The 17611-nt window shown below is 34.4% G+C and overlaps 1 protein-coding gene across 7 annotated transcripts in view; it reads left to right on the top strand.

Moving 5' to 3' along the window:
* LOC128682914 (uncharacterized protein) overlaps positions 1-17611 on the top strand; it is a 343500-nt gene that overhangs the window by 135047 nt on the left and 190842 nt on the right. For 5 of the 7 annotated variants that reach the window (XM_053767952.1, XM_053767979.1, XM_053767941.1 and 2 more), the window contains one exon: positions 5023-5056. The exons of the other annotated variants lie outside the window; for them this stretch is intronic. In XM_053767952.1, coding sequence (XP_053623927.1) covers positions 5023-5056 — 34 coding nt within the window. The remainder of the gene's footprint in view (positions 1-5022; positions 5057-17611) is intronic. 7 annotated transcript variants of the gene reach the window in all.

Raw genomic sequence — 17611 nt, 5'->3', positions numbered from 1 at the left:
TATGTACACAGTAATATAACAATGTAAGACGGACGATGACTGACAGTCGTGGTTATTACGTGGAATGAAACACACAAAAACTTTCTTAGTAGTATTAATCGAGTGGTTTGTCATTGCTCTATCCAGTTCACGCATAAGTTAATAATCAACCAGTTCGCAGGTTTCCTCACGATGTTTTCCTTCATCGGAAGCATGTGGTGATCTATGAAAATTACTATACATGAGTCAGATTAGTATACAAACTCATGTGGCATGAGTACGATTCGAACTTGTTGTTAATTAATAAATAAATAAAATATTCTCATTATGTTTCAAATAGAATCAGGCTTTTTCTCAGGACTTTCTAATTTGTCATTTGGTAACCCTATTTGGGAACGACTTTTTGTTAATAAACTGGTAAAATACTGGACGGAAACTTAACACTGGTCGCCTTTGAGCGTGATAGTCGGGTTGCTTTCGTTCAATTTATTATGAGAAAATATTTATTTAGTGCATTTTAGGTTTGAATCCTTCAGTAAAAGGTATTATAAGTGGTCTCTAAATAATTTATATGTCTGTCTTGGTCTTAAAGTGAATAAAGAATAAAGAATAAAGGTGGCATCCCGCTGTTATTGACCTTGTGGGAAATTGTGGTGAAACATTAGAATTTTGGGAACAAAAAGCGTCAAACACGGCTCGGCTGTCACTTTCATTATCTAGATCCATTATGAGTAGTGAGATTTACTTTACAATTTTTAGCACAGTGAAAAAAGAAAGAAAATAATTTGGTAATTCGACATAACATAGTAAATTTTCATCCGAATTAAAACTTAACAAATCGGCAAGTTTTTGTCGAAAAGATGACCAGCTCAGCATGTTGCGCAGCGCTGATTTTCATAGTGGATCTATTGAGAACTAGCTTTCTACAGGGTGTTTCTCAGCGCGTTTCAACCGCTGCGGCTGCGCTGTCTGACAATTTACCAAATTTTAAACAAAATTTTAGCAAATTTAAGCAAATTAAAAAAAAAAACGAACAACAATGCATTTTATCTTATTTTTGAAAATAATAATGAAATAAAAAACATTTGTGGAATTGAACCCGCGCTCCTGTCTATCCGGAACAGCAATGTCCCTGATAGACAGGGGATCAACTTCCGCTCGATTCCAGAATTTTTTCTCATCTCCTTATTATTTTCAAAAGTTTTAACAAAGTTTATTAGTTTTTCTATCTGACTTTAAAAGAATTAATCTGTACTGTGGTAATTTCATAAAGAAAATTCAAGAATCGTAATGACATCGCGGCCGCAGCGTTCGAATTGCCTCAATGTCTCGCCGCGTCGTGCAGCCATTCGTCGCTTAGCTAGGACAACAGTTTACAACAGTACAGAAAGCTGTGAGCGTACCAAAGTTCGCTAAGCCTAATGTTGGGCTGTTAGAGCTTAAAGCTTCCACTACTAGCGTAATGGACAAGTTGCTAGTTGGTCTGTCATACGGTTTATTGTTTAGTAGTTAGCCGATAAGAAATAGTACTTGGATAATAAAACAAAAAAATCGGATGTTTCGTAGTTTTTAAATACGTGTGCTTAAATTAAAATTATTTTGGATTTAATAATTAATAATTTAATTTGTTATTAAATGTAATATACCAGATTTGGGTTTTAGTTTTCGAACTGAAAAAATAAGTAGTTATTGTCTAATATTTTACTTTTTCTGGATAGTCAGGTAGCCTGGATGGTATTTGTCTTATTAAAATGACATGACCTTGAGAATATTATTTTTAAGCATTTATTCTTAACTAAACCCAGTACTATACTGACATTTAGCGATTACATTTTTTTCAGCTTACTACAGGAAACAGTATTTTCCGCTGTTTATTTCAAAGCTAAAACACAAAGTTAAATTTCAATTCAACGAACAAAACGGTACAACTACAGCGCTGAGATTTGACAATTCCCGTGGTTAATTTAAACCAACGCGACAACATTAATTAAACCGCGAATATTTAACTACACACAACCACCAGCACAAGTTTTGAACTCATTAAATGAAGTGTCATACACACAGCTGCAAACCTTTTGTGCTAGCTGTATCGTCAGCCGCAGAAATGGCATTTTTTAATGGAACTTTTTGGTTCAGTCTGTGGAATGGAGTTTGGTATTAATTAAACTTTTAAGTTACAAATTCACGTTATATTTTAAAGTACATATATATATATATATAAGTAAATCCATAACAAATTATACACGCAAACCTCTTCTGAAATGTTATTATTTATTTTAAAAACATACATAATTTCTTGTGTAGTTTTAAACATCGAAGAATACATAGACAGACGTGGGAACCGAGATTGTTTCGTATTTGATGCAGTAATATAAGCAAGTCTATACTAAATAATATTCCCCTGTTGGAAACCCATATTTGAACAACATAAAAACATTGGTATCGTATTAATTGTTATCGGAGCTGAAGCCACTTGTAAAATTGCAACGGTAAAAGGACAAGTAAAACTAGGTCTGACCTGCACAATTTAATTACCTAATGATATACATTGGGACATTATTAATCTTGGTCTTGACACGATAGCGATGACTTTTAGATTTTTAAATAGTTACAATTCTAAATAAAGACCGTCAGCGCAGGTTTAATTGGAGATAAAAGTGTTATTTATGGGATTTTTCGTGGTTACCCGCGAAATTGAAAATACTCGTTTATATTTCATAACCACTAAAAATACTTTTTGGTTCAACTGACGTGCCGAGGATTTTAGCTCCTTTACTAGATTCATTTAGATTTGATTTAGCACTTCTTAGTTTTAAATTATTTTATTTCAAACATAATATTGAAATGTATAACTGAAGTCTAAATAAAATCACATAAGTACATTAATATGACAAGGTAGTAAGGATCTCACGGGAATAGTTTTTGAATCCAAATACATGGGATCCAATGCCAGAAACTGAATAAAAAAGTGTTATAAAGTTACAATAAATTGTTTTCTCAACAGACGAATTTGTCTTTGTATTAGCCGAATCAGTAACCCCTCTCTTCTGATAGTCGGTTAGGAATAAATTTGCAAAACATAAAAGACAAATCCGTGCATATTCGTACAAATCCTTCGCTTCCAAAGCATCTGTTCAAACTTTCTTCGAGTTGCCAAAAGGGAATTCTAGTCTAAGTTCTAGATTTCTAGACACGTCTGAGCCGTGTTGTGGCGTACAATAGTTTGCAAGAGACAGTAAAATGGTCTTGACAATTTAAGATATTTAAAGAGTTAGCTGGAAATACTAGATCATCTTAGATTTGATTTGGTTATATTATTTCAAACTTAATGAGATCACGGTTGGGTTTAATTTTATGAGCTCGGTATGGTCATTCTAAAAAGTTGTACAATTATTGTGTTAGGTCTGCAAGTAATTTACCTTTTAATTTCTGAATGTTGTGAAATTTTGACATAAAAATCAGATTTATAGAGGTAGACTGTTTTTGTTTTTATCTTCAAAAACTCTTTTTGTTTTATCCTCAAATAGTCTAGATTTTTTTTTATTTAGCTGTCACGTCCCAATGCTAGACACAAGCCAACTGTTCCGTTTCCAGTATGTCTGGGCGTAAGGCAAAAGTCTTGCACCTATACACAGTTGAAAAGTACATTTTCTTCACAAAATCTTTTGAATATTCCGTTGCCAAAGATACCCTGGACATTTTTGAGTGCATAATTAAGTAAAAACAAATGAGTCGGCTCATGTAATGAGTTTACAAAGTCATTGTTTATTAACCGACACCGGTTAAATAGAAAGGTGTGCGGTATTAACGCGTGCGGTGGGGTGAAAATACGTATAGGGTTGCCAGTGGAAAAGATGGCAGCGCCGATATTTGGTGGACGAAATTGAAACTAAAACCTTACTCATATTTGTATGACCTCACTATTTCTTACACTCTAAGCGCATATTCTTAAAGTTTTTGGTTAAATGTAAATACTTTATTAAATATAGAATAAATGAATTTTTAAAGTTGTTGGTTCAAAGTAATTATTTTATTAAATATAGAATGAATGCATTAATTAAAACCTCTTAACTCAAATTTCAATATCTACGTGACTTTTTGAAATATTAATTTTCCTTTCCACTAAATATAATTAGTTATATTTTTAATTTCATACAATAATCAATCCCATGTTACATCAAAATAACAAGTTGTGAGCACATCCCTGCAAGCGGTTATTATAAATGCAATTCTATATTAATGTAATATTTATTAATTAAAATCCGTATGCGTTGACAACCCTAGTTCTCCATACATTCGTAATGCGACGCTGACAGCAAAATTGTGCTTTGATGTAAGCTCAAATTCGTTACGTTGCAAAGGGCCGGCTCCGTAGGTAGGTACCTATTACTGTGACTAACAATATAAGCTTCTATAAGTGATTCATCAGAGATCTTGTGAGTCATTAGAAAAGGGCGAAAATATCTATATATCCCTTCTCCTTTTCATATTTCGTAATTTATTTCATTATAAAAAGTCATTTTTGTCGGTCTTTCTTTGGTTGTGTTATATAATTGAAAGCATGCAAAATGTACTTGACGAAATTCATGTGAAATTTGATACACATGTAGAATATTAGTTGTATTAGCACAGAGGATACTTTTTATTTCAAAATTGTAGGAATTTTAAGATGAAATGAATGATCTCCTAATAATGCCTAGTATCATTTTTCAGAAGTTTCAGAAGCTACTTTACCATTTTTTAAGTAAGCAAAAATATAGATATAACTAGGTACCGTGATATTTTTTCAGTATTCATCGAAAGAACTATTTTCCTTCTCCCTCTTTCAGGAAATTCGACAAACTTGAACCATTTAGTTGCCAAGCAGGTCAAGTAATACATAATTGATAAGTGCGAACTTAACTCATATTTCACACTTGAGTAACGACGCAGAAGAGATACGACGGTGAAGAATGGATCTCTTAAACTAACAAGGGATTTTAAGACTTATTCTTAAGTGTATAAAGTTCAAAGTAAATGTTTAAAATTGTTGTTTTGTTTCAGGTATGGGAGTTGAAATTGACGATATTTGGAATACGTAAGTGACGGTATTTTTTGCCTATTTTTATATCGACTTAGTTTGAGAAGAAATAATATAAAATATTCCATTATCATTGGCTTCACTATATCTTCGTACTATAGGACGACCTCGGTTGTGCTGGCGCAGTGGTAAAGTGCTTGCCTCTGAACCGTGAGGTCCCGGGTTCGATCCTCGGTCGGGTCATGATGGAAAATGATCTTTTTCTGATTGGCCCGGGTCTTGGATGTTTATCTATATATAAGTCACAGTGTGGAGCTGGCATAAGACGAAGAGAAGATTTTATTTTGTGAACTTACTTTGGGACAGCCCAAAGTAAGTTCACAAAATAAAATCTTGACATGTGATTTGTTCTTATATATTTATATTTATTTATAGTACATTTTACAAAATAAAATCTTTTCTTCGTCTTATGCCAGCTTCACACTGTGACTCACTTAGACACATGCCAATGCGAATGCGTGAACATTGCGTAGTTAGTATGAGTGCTTTTATTTGCCGCAATGAAAAGCCAGCAATGTATACCGAATCCGCCAAAGTTTGGCAAACTGATCGACGACAGTGCGGAGCTGGCATTATATTAGGTACTATTTTCACAAGAAACTATGTAACGAATCGGTTTATATCATCAATTTATGATGTTAAAGATTACAATTTAAGACTATTAATTTCGAAAGTAAACTAAATAAATTCTGGATTATGTTGCAAAAATATCTATATACTTACCTATATCTATATATCTTTTTATTTTAATATTTTTTTTTTTTGTCTATATATTTAATACTGTCAAGTTTACTGCACCCTCTTAGTGAACTTGTGTCTCTTTCCACCCAAAGGTTGGCTGGAAGAAATTGCATTAGCGATAAGTCCGCCTTTGCACTAAAATCAAAATCAAAATCATTTATTCAGAAATTAGGCCTTCACAGGCACTTTTTCACGTCATGTTCTAAATTAAATGATGTTTACCAAAGCTACAAACTACTAGCATTTCGGAACGACCACTGCTAAGAAGAAATGCCGAAAGAAACTCATTCAAACAGTGTTGGTACCTATTATGCCAGAAGGGCTTACCATACACTCATTATGTTTGAATATCTTGTTGTAACTTATAACTCCTTTGTGAATGGTGTAATAAAGAGTTTATCTATCTCGCTATCTATCTACTGGAAAATATTTTGCGCGTCACAAAATCCAAAACACGTAGATTCTTTATTTAGGCACTGTGAAGACAAATTGCTCTAGCGCATATGTAAATGCATTCGGCATGCAGAACCGCCCAAACCTTCGTCGCTTCCGCCCGGCCACTTCCGGTGCTACTGAAAGCTCGGCTTTTGTAAGGGAAGCTTTCAAAGGGTTGAGGGAGCTTAATGCAGGAAATGAATTAATAAATAATTGTCAGATTTGAAGCGTGCGTATGAATACTGAAATAGCTGAAATGGTACGGTCGTGAATTATTTTATAATAATAATATTTTTATGGTGATGTTCTCTGCGAAACCGGAATGGTCACGATTTTCGTACAAACTTTCACCCACCACTATAGTCATTTGAGAGTCATTGACAACGCAGTGCTAAAGGCGCAGTGGTAAAGTGCTTGCCTCTGAACCGAGAGGTCCAGGGTTCGATCCCCGGTCGGGTCATGATGGAAAATGATATTTTTGCGCCCTGGGTTTTGCTCCCTTGGGAATTTTTGCATAAAAAGTACCCTATGTATTATTCCAGGTTATATTCTACCCGTGTACCAAATTTTATAATAATCGGTCTAGTAGATTTTGCGTGAAAAAATAACAAACATACACACATATATCCTGACAAACTTTCGTATTAATGATATTAGTAGGGTTAGTTATATTCGCCTTTAGGCGACTTGAATAATATCTTACACCAGTGTTAGAAATAACACAAGAAAAGAAAGAAAACTAATTTTACAAAAAAGGTCTTGTATTTTTCGTCCATTTTGCATCTTACCCTAAGATGATGAACAACACGACAATCAACATGATATATTACTATACAAATACATGTGTCGCCGCCCCGGCGCCGCTTGCAATCTGCCCGAGTGTTGAGTTATTGACGATAATGTGAGGTTTGAGATCAAGTGGGAGTTGAGCGTTACTCAAATTGTTTGTTTGTTTTGAAAGTTAGAGCGTAGAAATCCTTCTTTACAGTCGTATACGTCATTCGCAAAGAGTAAATTAACTATATTATGGGAGTGTATAACATTCGTCTGAGGGTCGTGGATGTTAAGTGGAACGAAACACAATATTAATGGAGCGTAAAAATATTGAAATTTTAGAGGAACATTTATTTGCAAATTTCAATACGTGATTAGAAACGGTAAACCGTTTTATTTAATAAGTTTTCAAATTTTGTTTACCAAGATAATTGATTGAAATTGGATTTTTGCGTAATAATTTATATTTAGAAACGAATGAAAAAATAGAAATGAGTCCCATCCAAGCAACGGGACATATGGACTAAGGAAAAAAAAGCTTAAAAGAATACAAGTTTATTTGTTAGACAAATTAAAAAAAAAACGATTTTTATGAAACATTAAATTATCTATGACACAAAAAAAAACTAAACGAAAATCGATTCATCCGTTTGGGAGCTACGATACCACAAACAGAAACACAGACAGAGACGTTAAACTTATATTTTTTGCGTCGGGAATAAATAAAATGATCTAAACATCCGATCTCAGCATTTCTGATATACGGTTATCCGTCGCCGGTCTCCAATCATGTGCAGCTAACCACTGGCGCCTTCCAGTCGTCTTGCTCGACCCCCTACAGGGCCCCCATAACCTATCCTCACCCCCTACACAGATATACTCCCCTTGGATCCGAAGACAGATATGAATTGGAGGGTTCAACGGACTTGAATTTTAGTTCATCGTTAGATTTTTCTTTTTACGCCACATGAGAATTTTGTCGGTAAAATTCGAAAGTTTAGCCAGATGTGGGTACTATTGAACTGCTTGACGAAACTCCAGCAAGAGTTGGTTTTATTTTAACACTTCAAGTATGTAATTTTAGTAAGTAAATGTAATTTTGTAAATTTTATTATTATAAAGAGGTAAACGTTTGTGAGTTTGTATGTTTGATGCGGATAATCTCCGAAACTACCCAACCGATTTCGAAAATTCTTACACCATTAGAAAGGTACATTAAACAAAATTGCTATAGGCTATATTTTATCTCGAAATTCCCACGGGAGCGAAGCCCCGGGCAACATCTAGTTATACATATTTTCGAAGAATTATGATTTTGTCAAGCACCTATGTGTCTACAAAGGTTGATGTATGGCTTAAAGCTGTGAATGTTTCACATGTCGAGTTAATAATATTTCCTTTGCCCATATTTTTGCTCATTCGTAAAGCCGATAGATAAGCAAAAATTTGAGCGCTTTGACCCCTTTTTATTAAACATGGCATAATTATCACGAATGATTGAATAGTTATTTGCATTATGAGATCATAACTCAGGTTTCTTGGTGCCATGATACTTACAATTAAAAAAAAGTCCTATAAACTCAGTATTTTGGCTACAAGAGGAATATCATTATTTTTTTATGCACCCTCGCTGCAACCAGCTTGATCCAGACTCGCGCCAAATTGCCGTTTTATGAAACAAGAAGCGATGGAAAATTGGAAGTCAATTTACTATTAGCATATGATTTTTTTACACTTTTTCACATGTGGTCGCTTTGTGGATGCTGTGGCTTGGAGTGTTAAATTACTTTTTAATTGAAAACTTGATGGATATTAAATGATGTGAGCGTATGGTATTAATATTTTTTATTCGTCAAGTCTCTCTTAGTTTACATATAGAATAATCGGCTAAAACTTGTTATTTAAAACTATAGTCTGGTATATAATAAAAACATTCATTTCACTCTCTGACTACAAAACTAGACTAGACTTCTTCACTAGCAAAAACTAGGAAACAAATGACGAGCAGACGCACTACTGCTATAGCAGTTATAACAAAAACTTTTGTGTCTCATTGAGCGTTAAAATACTACTAGTGCTGTCTATCCAAACATATATAGGCTTTTAACTAGTGCCTGTTTTGATAGACAGCACTAGTAGTATTTAAAAAAGTTCTAAATGTAGTTCAATACATCGTTTAGTAGTCGAGAGGAGGAATATATATATATTGTAGGCGACGCACTTAGGATTTTATTTTATATTATTTTGTGTTCAAAAAATTATGTTTTCTCAAATTAATATTTGGCTTTGCAACTAGTAGCGCCATCTGTTGCGCAACAGTGGAACCGTCTTAGACAAGGTAGAATTTTTTTTTTTTTGTAAGTCGGCAGTCCGATACTTCGAGACGATTCTACAAGATTGTTCTGCTACGTGTCTGTCCTAAAACTTTAATCTTCTTTCTAATTGTGTCTACAATAAACGCGTAATTCAAGTCTACCTAGTTTTTTCATTGCGTCGGCTACATATATAATAACTAAAAAGTATAACCACGTTTATTTGCAACCTTCATTTCCCAAGGAATGCATCTGCGATCATTTTTCATGAACTCGTGACGTCCAAGTCTTTTACGATCGCGTAGCTACGTGCCAGATACAGGATATTCAGTTAAACCTTTGAAATAATAGATAGATAGCAGGACCGTAACACTGGAGGTCCTGGGTTCTATCCCCGGTCAGGTCAAGATGGACAATGATATTTTTATATGCTGTATGTTTTAAAATATAGTATCACTGAGTTAGAATACCATAACACGTCTCGAACTTACTTCGGGACTAAATCAAGAGAATATATATTGCAATGAAAATAGTGCCTATTTAATATGTATGTAAATATTCCATAATAAAATCGAAATCACGGCAATTTGTTCTTCATAGAGTTACTTAAGTACCATTTTAGCAACTTAATTTAAATGTGAATGGTTCCCTTGACTCCGGGTTTATTGGTGTCTCTTCCTGGCGGGATCCGTTATCCGTCAGGAAAAAGGTTCCGCTACCGGATACATTAAAAAGTAGCTTTGTTTGTACTTACCTATATAAGTAAACTTTTTCTAAAAATGTTCATACAATGTCGTTTGTAATTTTATACTTCTCAACGGTAATATACGAGTATACATCGTTATGATATTCATTTTATGGCTTTATTTCCAATGGCAATGCGTTAAACGTACTTTATTGTGTACTTACATGTTATATTACTGATAAAAAATTATACATAAATTTATATTTAAAAAATGGTAAGCCCTTCTGGCATAATAGGGACCAACACTGTTTGAATGAGTTTCTTTCGGCATTTCTTCTCAGCAGTGGTTGTTCCGAAATGCTAGTAGTTTGTAGCTTTGGTAAACATCATTTAATTTAGAATATGACGTGAAAAAGTGCCTGTGAAGGCCTAATTTCTGAAAAAATTATTTGATTTTGATTTTGATTAAATGTATTACATAAGCAAACTTAATGGTGAGCCAGAATCGGTTCCCAACGAGGAAACTCCTCAATGGTTTGCCGCATTAGTATGATTTTTTGTCACGCCTTGATTGCAAGAAGGTATTTGACGAAAATAAAAAAGCTTCCGTTAAAAATACATATTTGTAAAAAAATAATTTTGGTAAAACGTAACGTACAACACATACTCAAAGTGCAAACATTCTACACAAAATCACAGCAAATTCACCTTTATTATGCTCTGCATAGAGATCTATATATCTACATATTGAGCCACTGTACCACCGTTAGTATTCTTTGTTACACTGTACTACTGTGCATAGAATATGTAAGCCGGATAGAAATGACGTCTGTCTATGTCACCCCTACATAATATGGTAATCAGTATAATATTGATGTTTGTTACTAAACACGCTAATTTTGACTACATTTGATTACACATGGATTATTACCATTATCATCAAAATCAAAATCAAATCATTTATTCAGAAATTAGGCCTTCACAGGCACTTTTTCACGTCATATTCTAAATTAAATGATGTTTACCAAAGCTACAAACTACTAGCATTTCGGAACGACCACTGCTGAGAAGAAATGCCGAAAGAAACTCATTCAAACAGTGTTGGTCCCTATTATGCCAGAAGGGCTTACCATTTTTTAAATATAAATTTATGTATAATTTCATCATCATAATTTCAGCCCTTTCTGCCCACAGCTGATATAGTCAGCAGTACTTAATTAGTAATATCGGAATAAAAAGTACCACAAGTTATTTGACGAAAAATGTGAACACTGTTTACATATATTCTTGTGTACTTATGTAGCCAAATAAATATTATTTCTATTTGTACTTACTTTTTATTCCGAAATTTCTAGTTATATAAATACTAAGGTCTATGCTCTTATAGTTTAAAAAAAAAGTGTGTAAATAGCAATACATATCATTAAAATTGGATAAACTGTTGATAATGATGATCTCCGACCGATTTCGGTCATGGCGACAATTTCAACGATTTCGAACTTGATTGTGTGTTCGTACGTGGCTTATTAGTGCCCAATTATAGGTGAATGTACTCTTTTTTTATACAACTAAACAAGCAAACGAGCATGCTGCACATTTGATGGGAAGTGGCCACCGCAGCCTGCAACACCAGTGGTTTCACACCGTTACACGCTCGTTGTCTTGTGATATTTCAGTGTGTCTAAATGAGACTATGTCAGTACCGAATTATTTGTCTGTGCCACTTCTATATTTTTTCAATTTCTGCGTCTATGACACCTAATGGTTTCAAGGGCGGGATCCAGACGACCTGTAAAAAATGGTGTGACGTTCGCTGAAAAACGGCGGCGGGCGCGCTTCCTACATAGCGGGCGGCTGCGTTTTTCGGTGGATGGTTTTTAGTTGGCAATATTTTTGTCTATGATATTTTTATTACCTATGTGTGCATATGGTACAAGCTCGGCAACCTTATATTTTCAGCCGTATACTTTTTAACCCCCGACAACACGACGAAGGTTATAAGTTTAACGTGTCTATGTATGTCTGTCCGTGACATCGTAGCAGCCACAGATTAAATAATACCCCAGTAGTAGCAGCCAAACGGCTGAACTATTTTTTCTTATTTAAAAGAGAATTTAAACGAAAGTGTTCTTAGTTATGTTTGGAAAATGTGTGTTCAGTGGTTTGGAAACCATAACTTAATTTTGTAGCAAGACGTCTTTTCTCACACTTGTCACTAGATGGCTCTAGTATCAGATTAGAACGCGCAATGGTTACGTTTACGCCGCAGGATATAAGCTCGACCGAATACATGATAAACTGTCTTCAGATACGCTAGCGTCCAATGTCTCCTACGGAACTTTTGGACCTACCGTCTAAATCTACATATCCTAGGCGGCACTAGGCGCGAATCATACATATCTCCTAATATTTAAAATCTACTTCCGTGCGTTTAGGGACATTCCATTGGGATTTCCTGGGCCTCGGTCGCCTAATAAATTAGTATAGTATCTATCACGTATGTACAGATTGTTTATACAACATTGGTGAAGGAATAAAGAACATTTAAAGATCATCGGTTTTCTTCATCCTCCTCATTGAATTCAGCCACCCTGCTATAATTTTAATTCATTCTATAAAATTATATGTCAAAGCGTCAATCTTTTTTATCATTGTTTTAAAGTCGCGATGTGCTAAAATCGTAGAATGTCAATTTCTTCGTCGTTTAATATCAAAAGGGCGAAATGTTAAAGTCGCAAAATGCAATAGAGAAAAGCAATCTCTTCTTCGACATATTACTTTTTTAGTTATCAGTTCTATTTACCACTACTAGGTACAGTTAACTTTTAGCTGAAAAACTAAGCCTGATTTTATGTCTAGTATAGGTTTACCTTAACAAATTTAAATAATATTATTCTTTTGTTCCAGTTTGTAACTTGAAAATACAGACATACCCCAAGCAGTCCCAAATAACTTATCCGTGTCAAAACATGTCAAAAACCGCCCTTCATATCCAGAAAGTACCGACACGACGTCCAGAAATGATAGCTCTTTATTTTTTTAATTTGACGAGGGATATGTGGGCAGATATTGTCAAATCAAATTAAAAATACGACAGATTTTAGGGTTGTACCAAGCCAGAGTTAATTCGAAATCGTCTGCTATTATATAGGTACATATATCATACTAGAGACCTGCCCTGGCTTCGTACAGGTGCTACATTATGCTTGTTATACACGTGTAAACCGTCATTTTAAATCGCTATTTAAAAAACCTGCATCATAATTCAGTGAGTAATTTTAAAGATCTACGAAGAACAGTGGGAAGCGACTTTGTTTTATCCTATGTAGGTAGTGATAAATATTTTTATAGCACGTTTAAATCGTAATATATTTATCCAAATACGTAGGTGCAGTCAACAGCATATCAGTCTACCCAAATACATTGCAAACTTGCTATTACCGCGCTATAGAGCTTCATGCAGAGTAACTTGATGTTGACTGTACAACTTAATACTAAAATATTTTGATTTTAGCTATTTTGAATAAGCTTATTAAGAAATAATTTCAAATCTTGTGTCTCGTGGTCCAATTCTAGGACGGGAACCACACACTAGCTACTACTAAAATAACTTTTAATAATACTCATATAAAACCACACCAGAAGATAACTTTCACCACATAGATGATATACACAAGTAATAAGAAAAGTAAAAATGGCGCCAGCGAGTCTGTGGCGAGTATCGTAAACAAATCGATACACATCTACGATTCACGAAGGTTATAACCACGAACGAAATACAGAGAAGGACACGGTTTATCAAAATTAGCACGATTATGATCCAAAGATAAACGAAAAAGAAAAAAAAACACGGCTTGCACTCCGGGGGTGACGGCAGAAGTGAAAACTTGAATATTAACGTTGTGCATTTTTGAAGTCTTACGAATGGTCACGCGAGATTAGGTAACATTTACCAATCACAAAAAGTGCACAACGCCGCTAAAGAAGTTTTCACTTCAAAAAATCCTTCGATCACTCGTGTACACATTTCATGCATTGGGGTGGGGCTTATTCAGTATTCCTTTCTGAAGAGGCGGAGCCACAGAGGAACCGCTTTTCCACTCTTCTGTTTTAGAGAATTTTTCCTCCTTGTTTTGTCACTACTACTATTTGCCACGGTTGTTATGAAATTTAGTACACGGGTAGAATATAACCAGTAATAACACATAGGATACTCTTTATCCCGAAATACCTACGGGGACGAAGCCGCGTGGCACAGCTAGTAATAGTACAATGATAATTGAAAAAGACTAGATACTTAGCTGTTTTCCCATCCATATTTACATGAAATGTGTATGTGTTGTGTGTTTCCCTGTGTCACAATAAATTATTTATGTTGTGTGTACGCCGTTATTTTTATCACTGGCGTCTATTTACAAGATTTTCTTGTAAATGCTGTAACAACTTTCATCAGTGGAACTTGGCAAGCAGCCACCTTAATGAGGCTGTTGACCCCAAGGCCATTCGGTAATATAACCGACCTTAACCCTGTCCATCCAAGAATATAAGGAAGACTACTCAGGCTGTATATTGATTAAAACTAAAATAAATGCTGTAGATATCAATAAAAACTTCCAATGAACATTGAACGAGATACAAATATAACCGTATATTACTTTATTGTCTTTAAACAAACACTGCAGAACAAATATATTCATCTATATTTGCCACTACGATAAACAGCATGGCTTACATTGTTGTGTTCCAGTTTGAAGGGTGAGAGAGGCAGTGTGATTAAGTGTTTGTACTGATGACAAAAGACCTTAGCTAGGTTACAAAGTAGACAATTCGCGTATGATACTCTTAATTTTGCAAGCGTATGGAGACTGCTTTAAAATTGTATTTACCGTCTCAAAATCAAAATCAAATCATTTATTCAGAAAATAGGCCTTCACAGGCACTTTTCACGTCATATTCTAAATTAAATGATGTTTACCAAAGCTACAAACCACTAGCATTTCGGAACGACCACTGCTGAGAAGAAATGCCGAAAGAAACTCATTCAAACAGTGTTGGTCCCTATTATGCCAGAAGGGCTTACCATTTTTAAATATAAATTTATGTATAATTTTTATCAGTAATATAACATGTAAGTACACAATAAAGTACATGGTCAAAAGGTATACTGAAATATATTATGATTGTGATCAAGTGCTGATGAAAGGAAAAAAAATATATACTTATATATATATATATATATATATATATATATAATTAACCAAACAAACACTCTGGTCTGGTGGACCACATGCTTGTTTGCTTGCTTGGTAATTTAAAACAAGTTTTTTACAATAATATAATTTTGCCATTTGTCGTCAGAGAGAGATCTTTTGGCATTTAACGCCTGACAAAAAGCCCATGTGCTGTAAACGGTTGAGGAGTTCCCTCGTTTTGAGCCGATCCGGCGGGCTTCACCATCAGGTCGTACTTATCAGAATGATTGTCATGGAAAGTGAAGCGACGTGGGAAATTTCAATTCTGTTGGTCAACTGGAAGAAGGAGAAATCGAACTTGCAAGATTTGATTACAGACTGATAACGGAACATTTGAACCTAAATAAAACCCTGTAAAAGAATAACCAAGAAATTTCTTGAATTCATAAAGATTGTCATGAATGGGCGATTTAGCGTGGGACTATGTGCGTAATGTTATGTTGTTGGCAGACCCGCCCGACGCTGGTTTGGCTAGTGTAATATTAGTTCAAGCTATTGCCCGCGACTCCGTCCACGAAAGCTCCAACTTACCAACTATTTACATATTAAAAATTACATTACTTCATAGATGTTTATATTACTACATACATATTCATACTTCTACAAACAAACCAAACACATTTTCACATTTTTAATATTAATAAATGATAAGAAACAATAAAATTATTTTGCGATGATTTAGGCAATAAATAGATTATTTTCAAATTTTTGTTTAGTGATATACTTACTATATTTTTTTGACTGTGTTTTTGAAAATTTCATATTTTATAGAAATTAAGTTTTGAAATAAAATTAAATAACATTATTGGCAAAGAGTCATTTGTAATTTTATTGTTGACCAAACAAAATTAGATTCGATGAAACAACAATCTAATTTAATTATTATTATTTTTTAATGAAATACAATTGAAACCAAACAATCACAGCGAAACATATCTTCAAGTGGAACAGTTTAATTTCCGCTATCGTCCGATCTACAATGCCGTCACATCACACACCCTGAACTGTCAGGAAGCAAGCGGCGCCGCGCGGCGAACTTGTTTATCGGCGACATGTCACTCAATGCTTCCGAGGGCTCATGTGACAATATGTGGAGGAGGTATTTCATTATTATTATCTCAAAGAGGTAAAAATCATAAAAGATATATTATTTTGTAACGACACGTGTAAATTGATACATATAAAATCTCTAGACTCAACATGCCTTACCATAGAATGGTATGCAATTATAATTTCAGTCGCCGCTATACATACTTCAGTAAATAAAAAAAAACAGTTTAAATAAGATAAACACGAATGCTTCTAAATTTAAATGCCTATATAAGATTAGACCATGGAGTTAGTCGACAAAAATAAAATTTTCAAATCAAGTGTGACGTCGACTTTGACCTGCCCACCTCTGACAAAATGTCGTAAGTACTTTACGTTTTTCAACGTTAAAGTTAACGTCAAAGTTAATGGCGCAACCCACTCTTAGTGTAGAAAAATTAATTAAGCAGCGAAGCTGTAGAGTGCTGTGCCAAATTCATATCATAATATCATCTGTCATACGATCGATATAGGTTCAGTTTCCATATTAAATATATTCAATACTACCAAAAACTTGTGGTAGTAATGTAGGGAACATTACTACCACAAGTTTTTGGTATCACACTGATACGTTTGTCTTCTTTAAGTATCATGATTTTTTCTATGATGACCAGCCGACGCACCCGCAAGTGTTAGTGTTCGGGTGAGTTTTACAGAATGCAAATTAGCCATATCCGCGCGGAATCCGACGTGAGTTTTTTGACGTCTAATACAGAATCGAAACACAGAATGTTGACATTAAAAATAATATTTTTAATATTATGCATTATATTATTTATCGTTTCACATCCATGATTCGTGCTCCTCATTCATAATTCCCCCGCCGAGCCGGCGCCTGAACCAAAATTGTATGCCCTTAGTTCGTTCGTTAAAAGTTATACCTGCCCTCCGGTGGTGCGGAGTTCTATTCCACATTTGCTAACTTCTAATAAATGTTAGTGGAAATAAATATTTTATATACCTTTTATTTAACTTCCAATGTCTAATCGGATGGAATTTTGCAACTCAATTTTAAAGCAGATATCTTAAATCGATTCAGCTGAAATTTTGTACTCAAGTTTAGTTTGAATGACAAAGCATTATTATTATAAGAATGCCATAATGATGCATCCAAAACCGGCTCCAGACGAGAGAACGCCTTAATGGATTACTGCACCGACGTGATTTTTTGTCACACATCGAATGCAAAAAGATCTCTCTGACAACAATAAAGGCTTGTGTCAAAAAAGTCAATTTTGTAAAAAAAAAAATAAAGGAATATATT

Source organism: Plodia interpunctella, chromosome 3, assembly GCF_027563975.2.
Source record: "Plodia interpunctella isolate USDA-ARS_2022_Savannah chromosome 3, ilPloInte3.2, whole genome shotgun sequence".
NCBI classification, from domain to species: Eukaryota; Metazoa; Arthropoda; class Insecta; order Lepidoptera; family Pyralidae; genus Plodia; species Plodia interpunctella.
The sequence above is the reverse complement of the archived record's forward strand: the minus strand, read 5'-3'. Positions and strand labels throughout refer to the sequence as shown.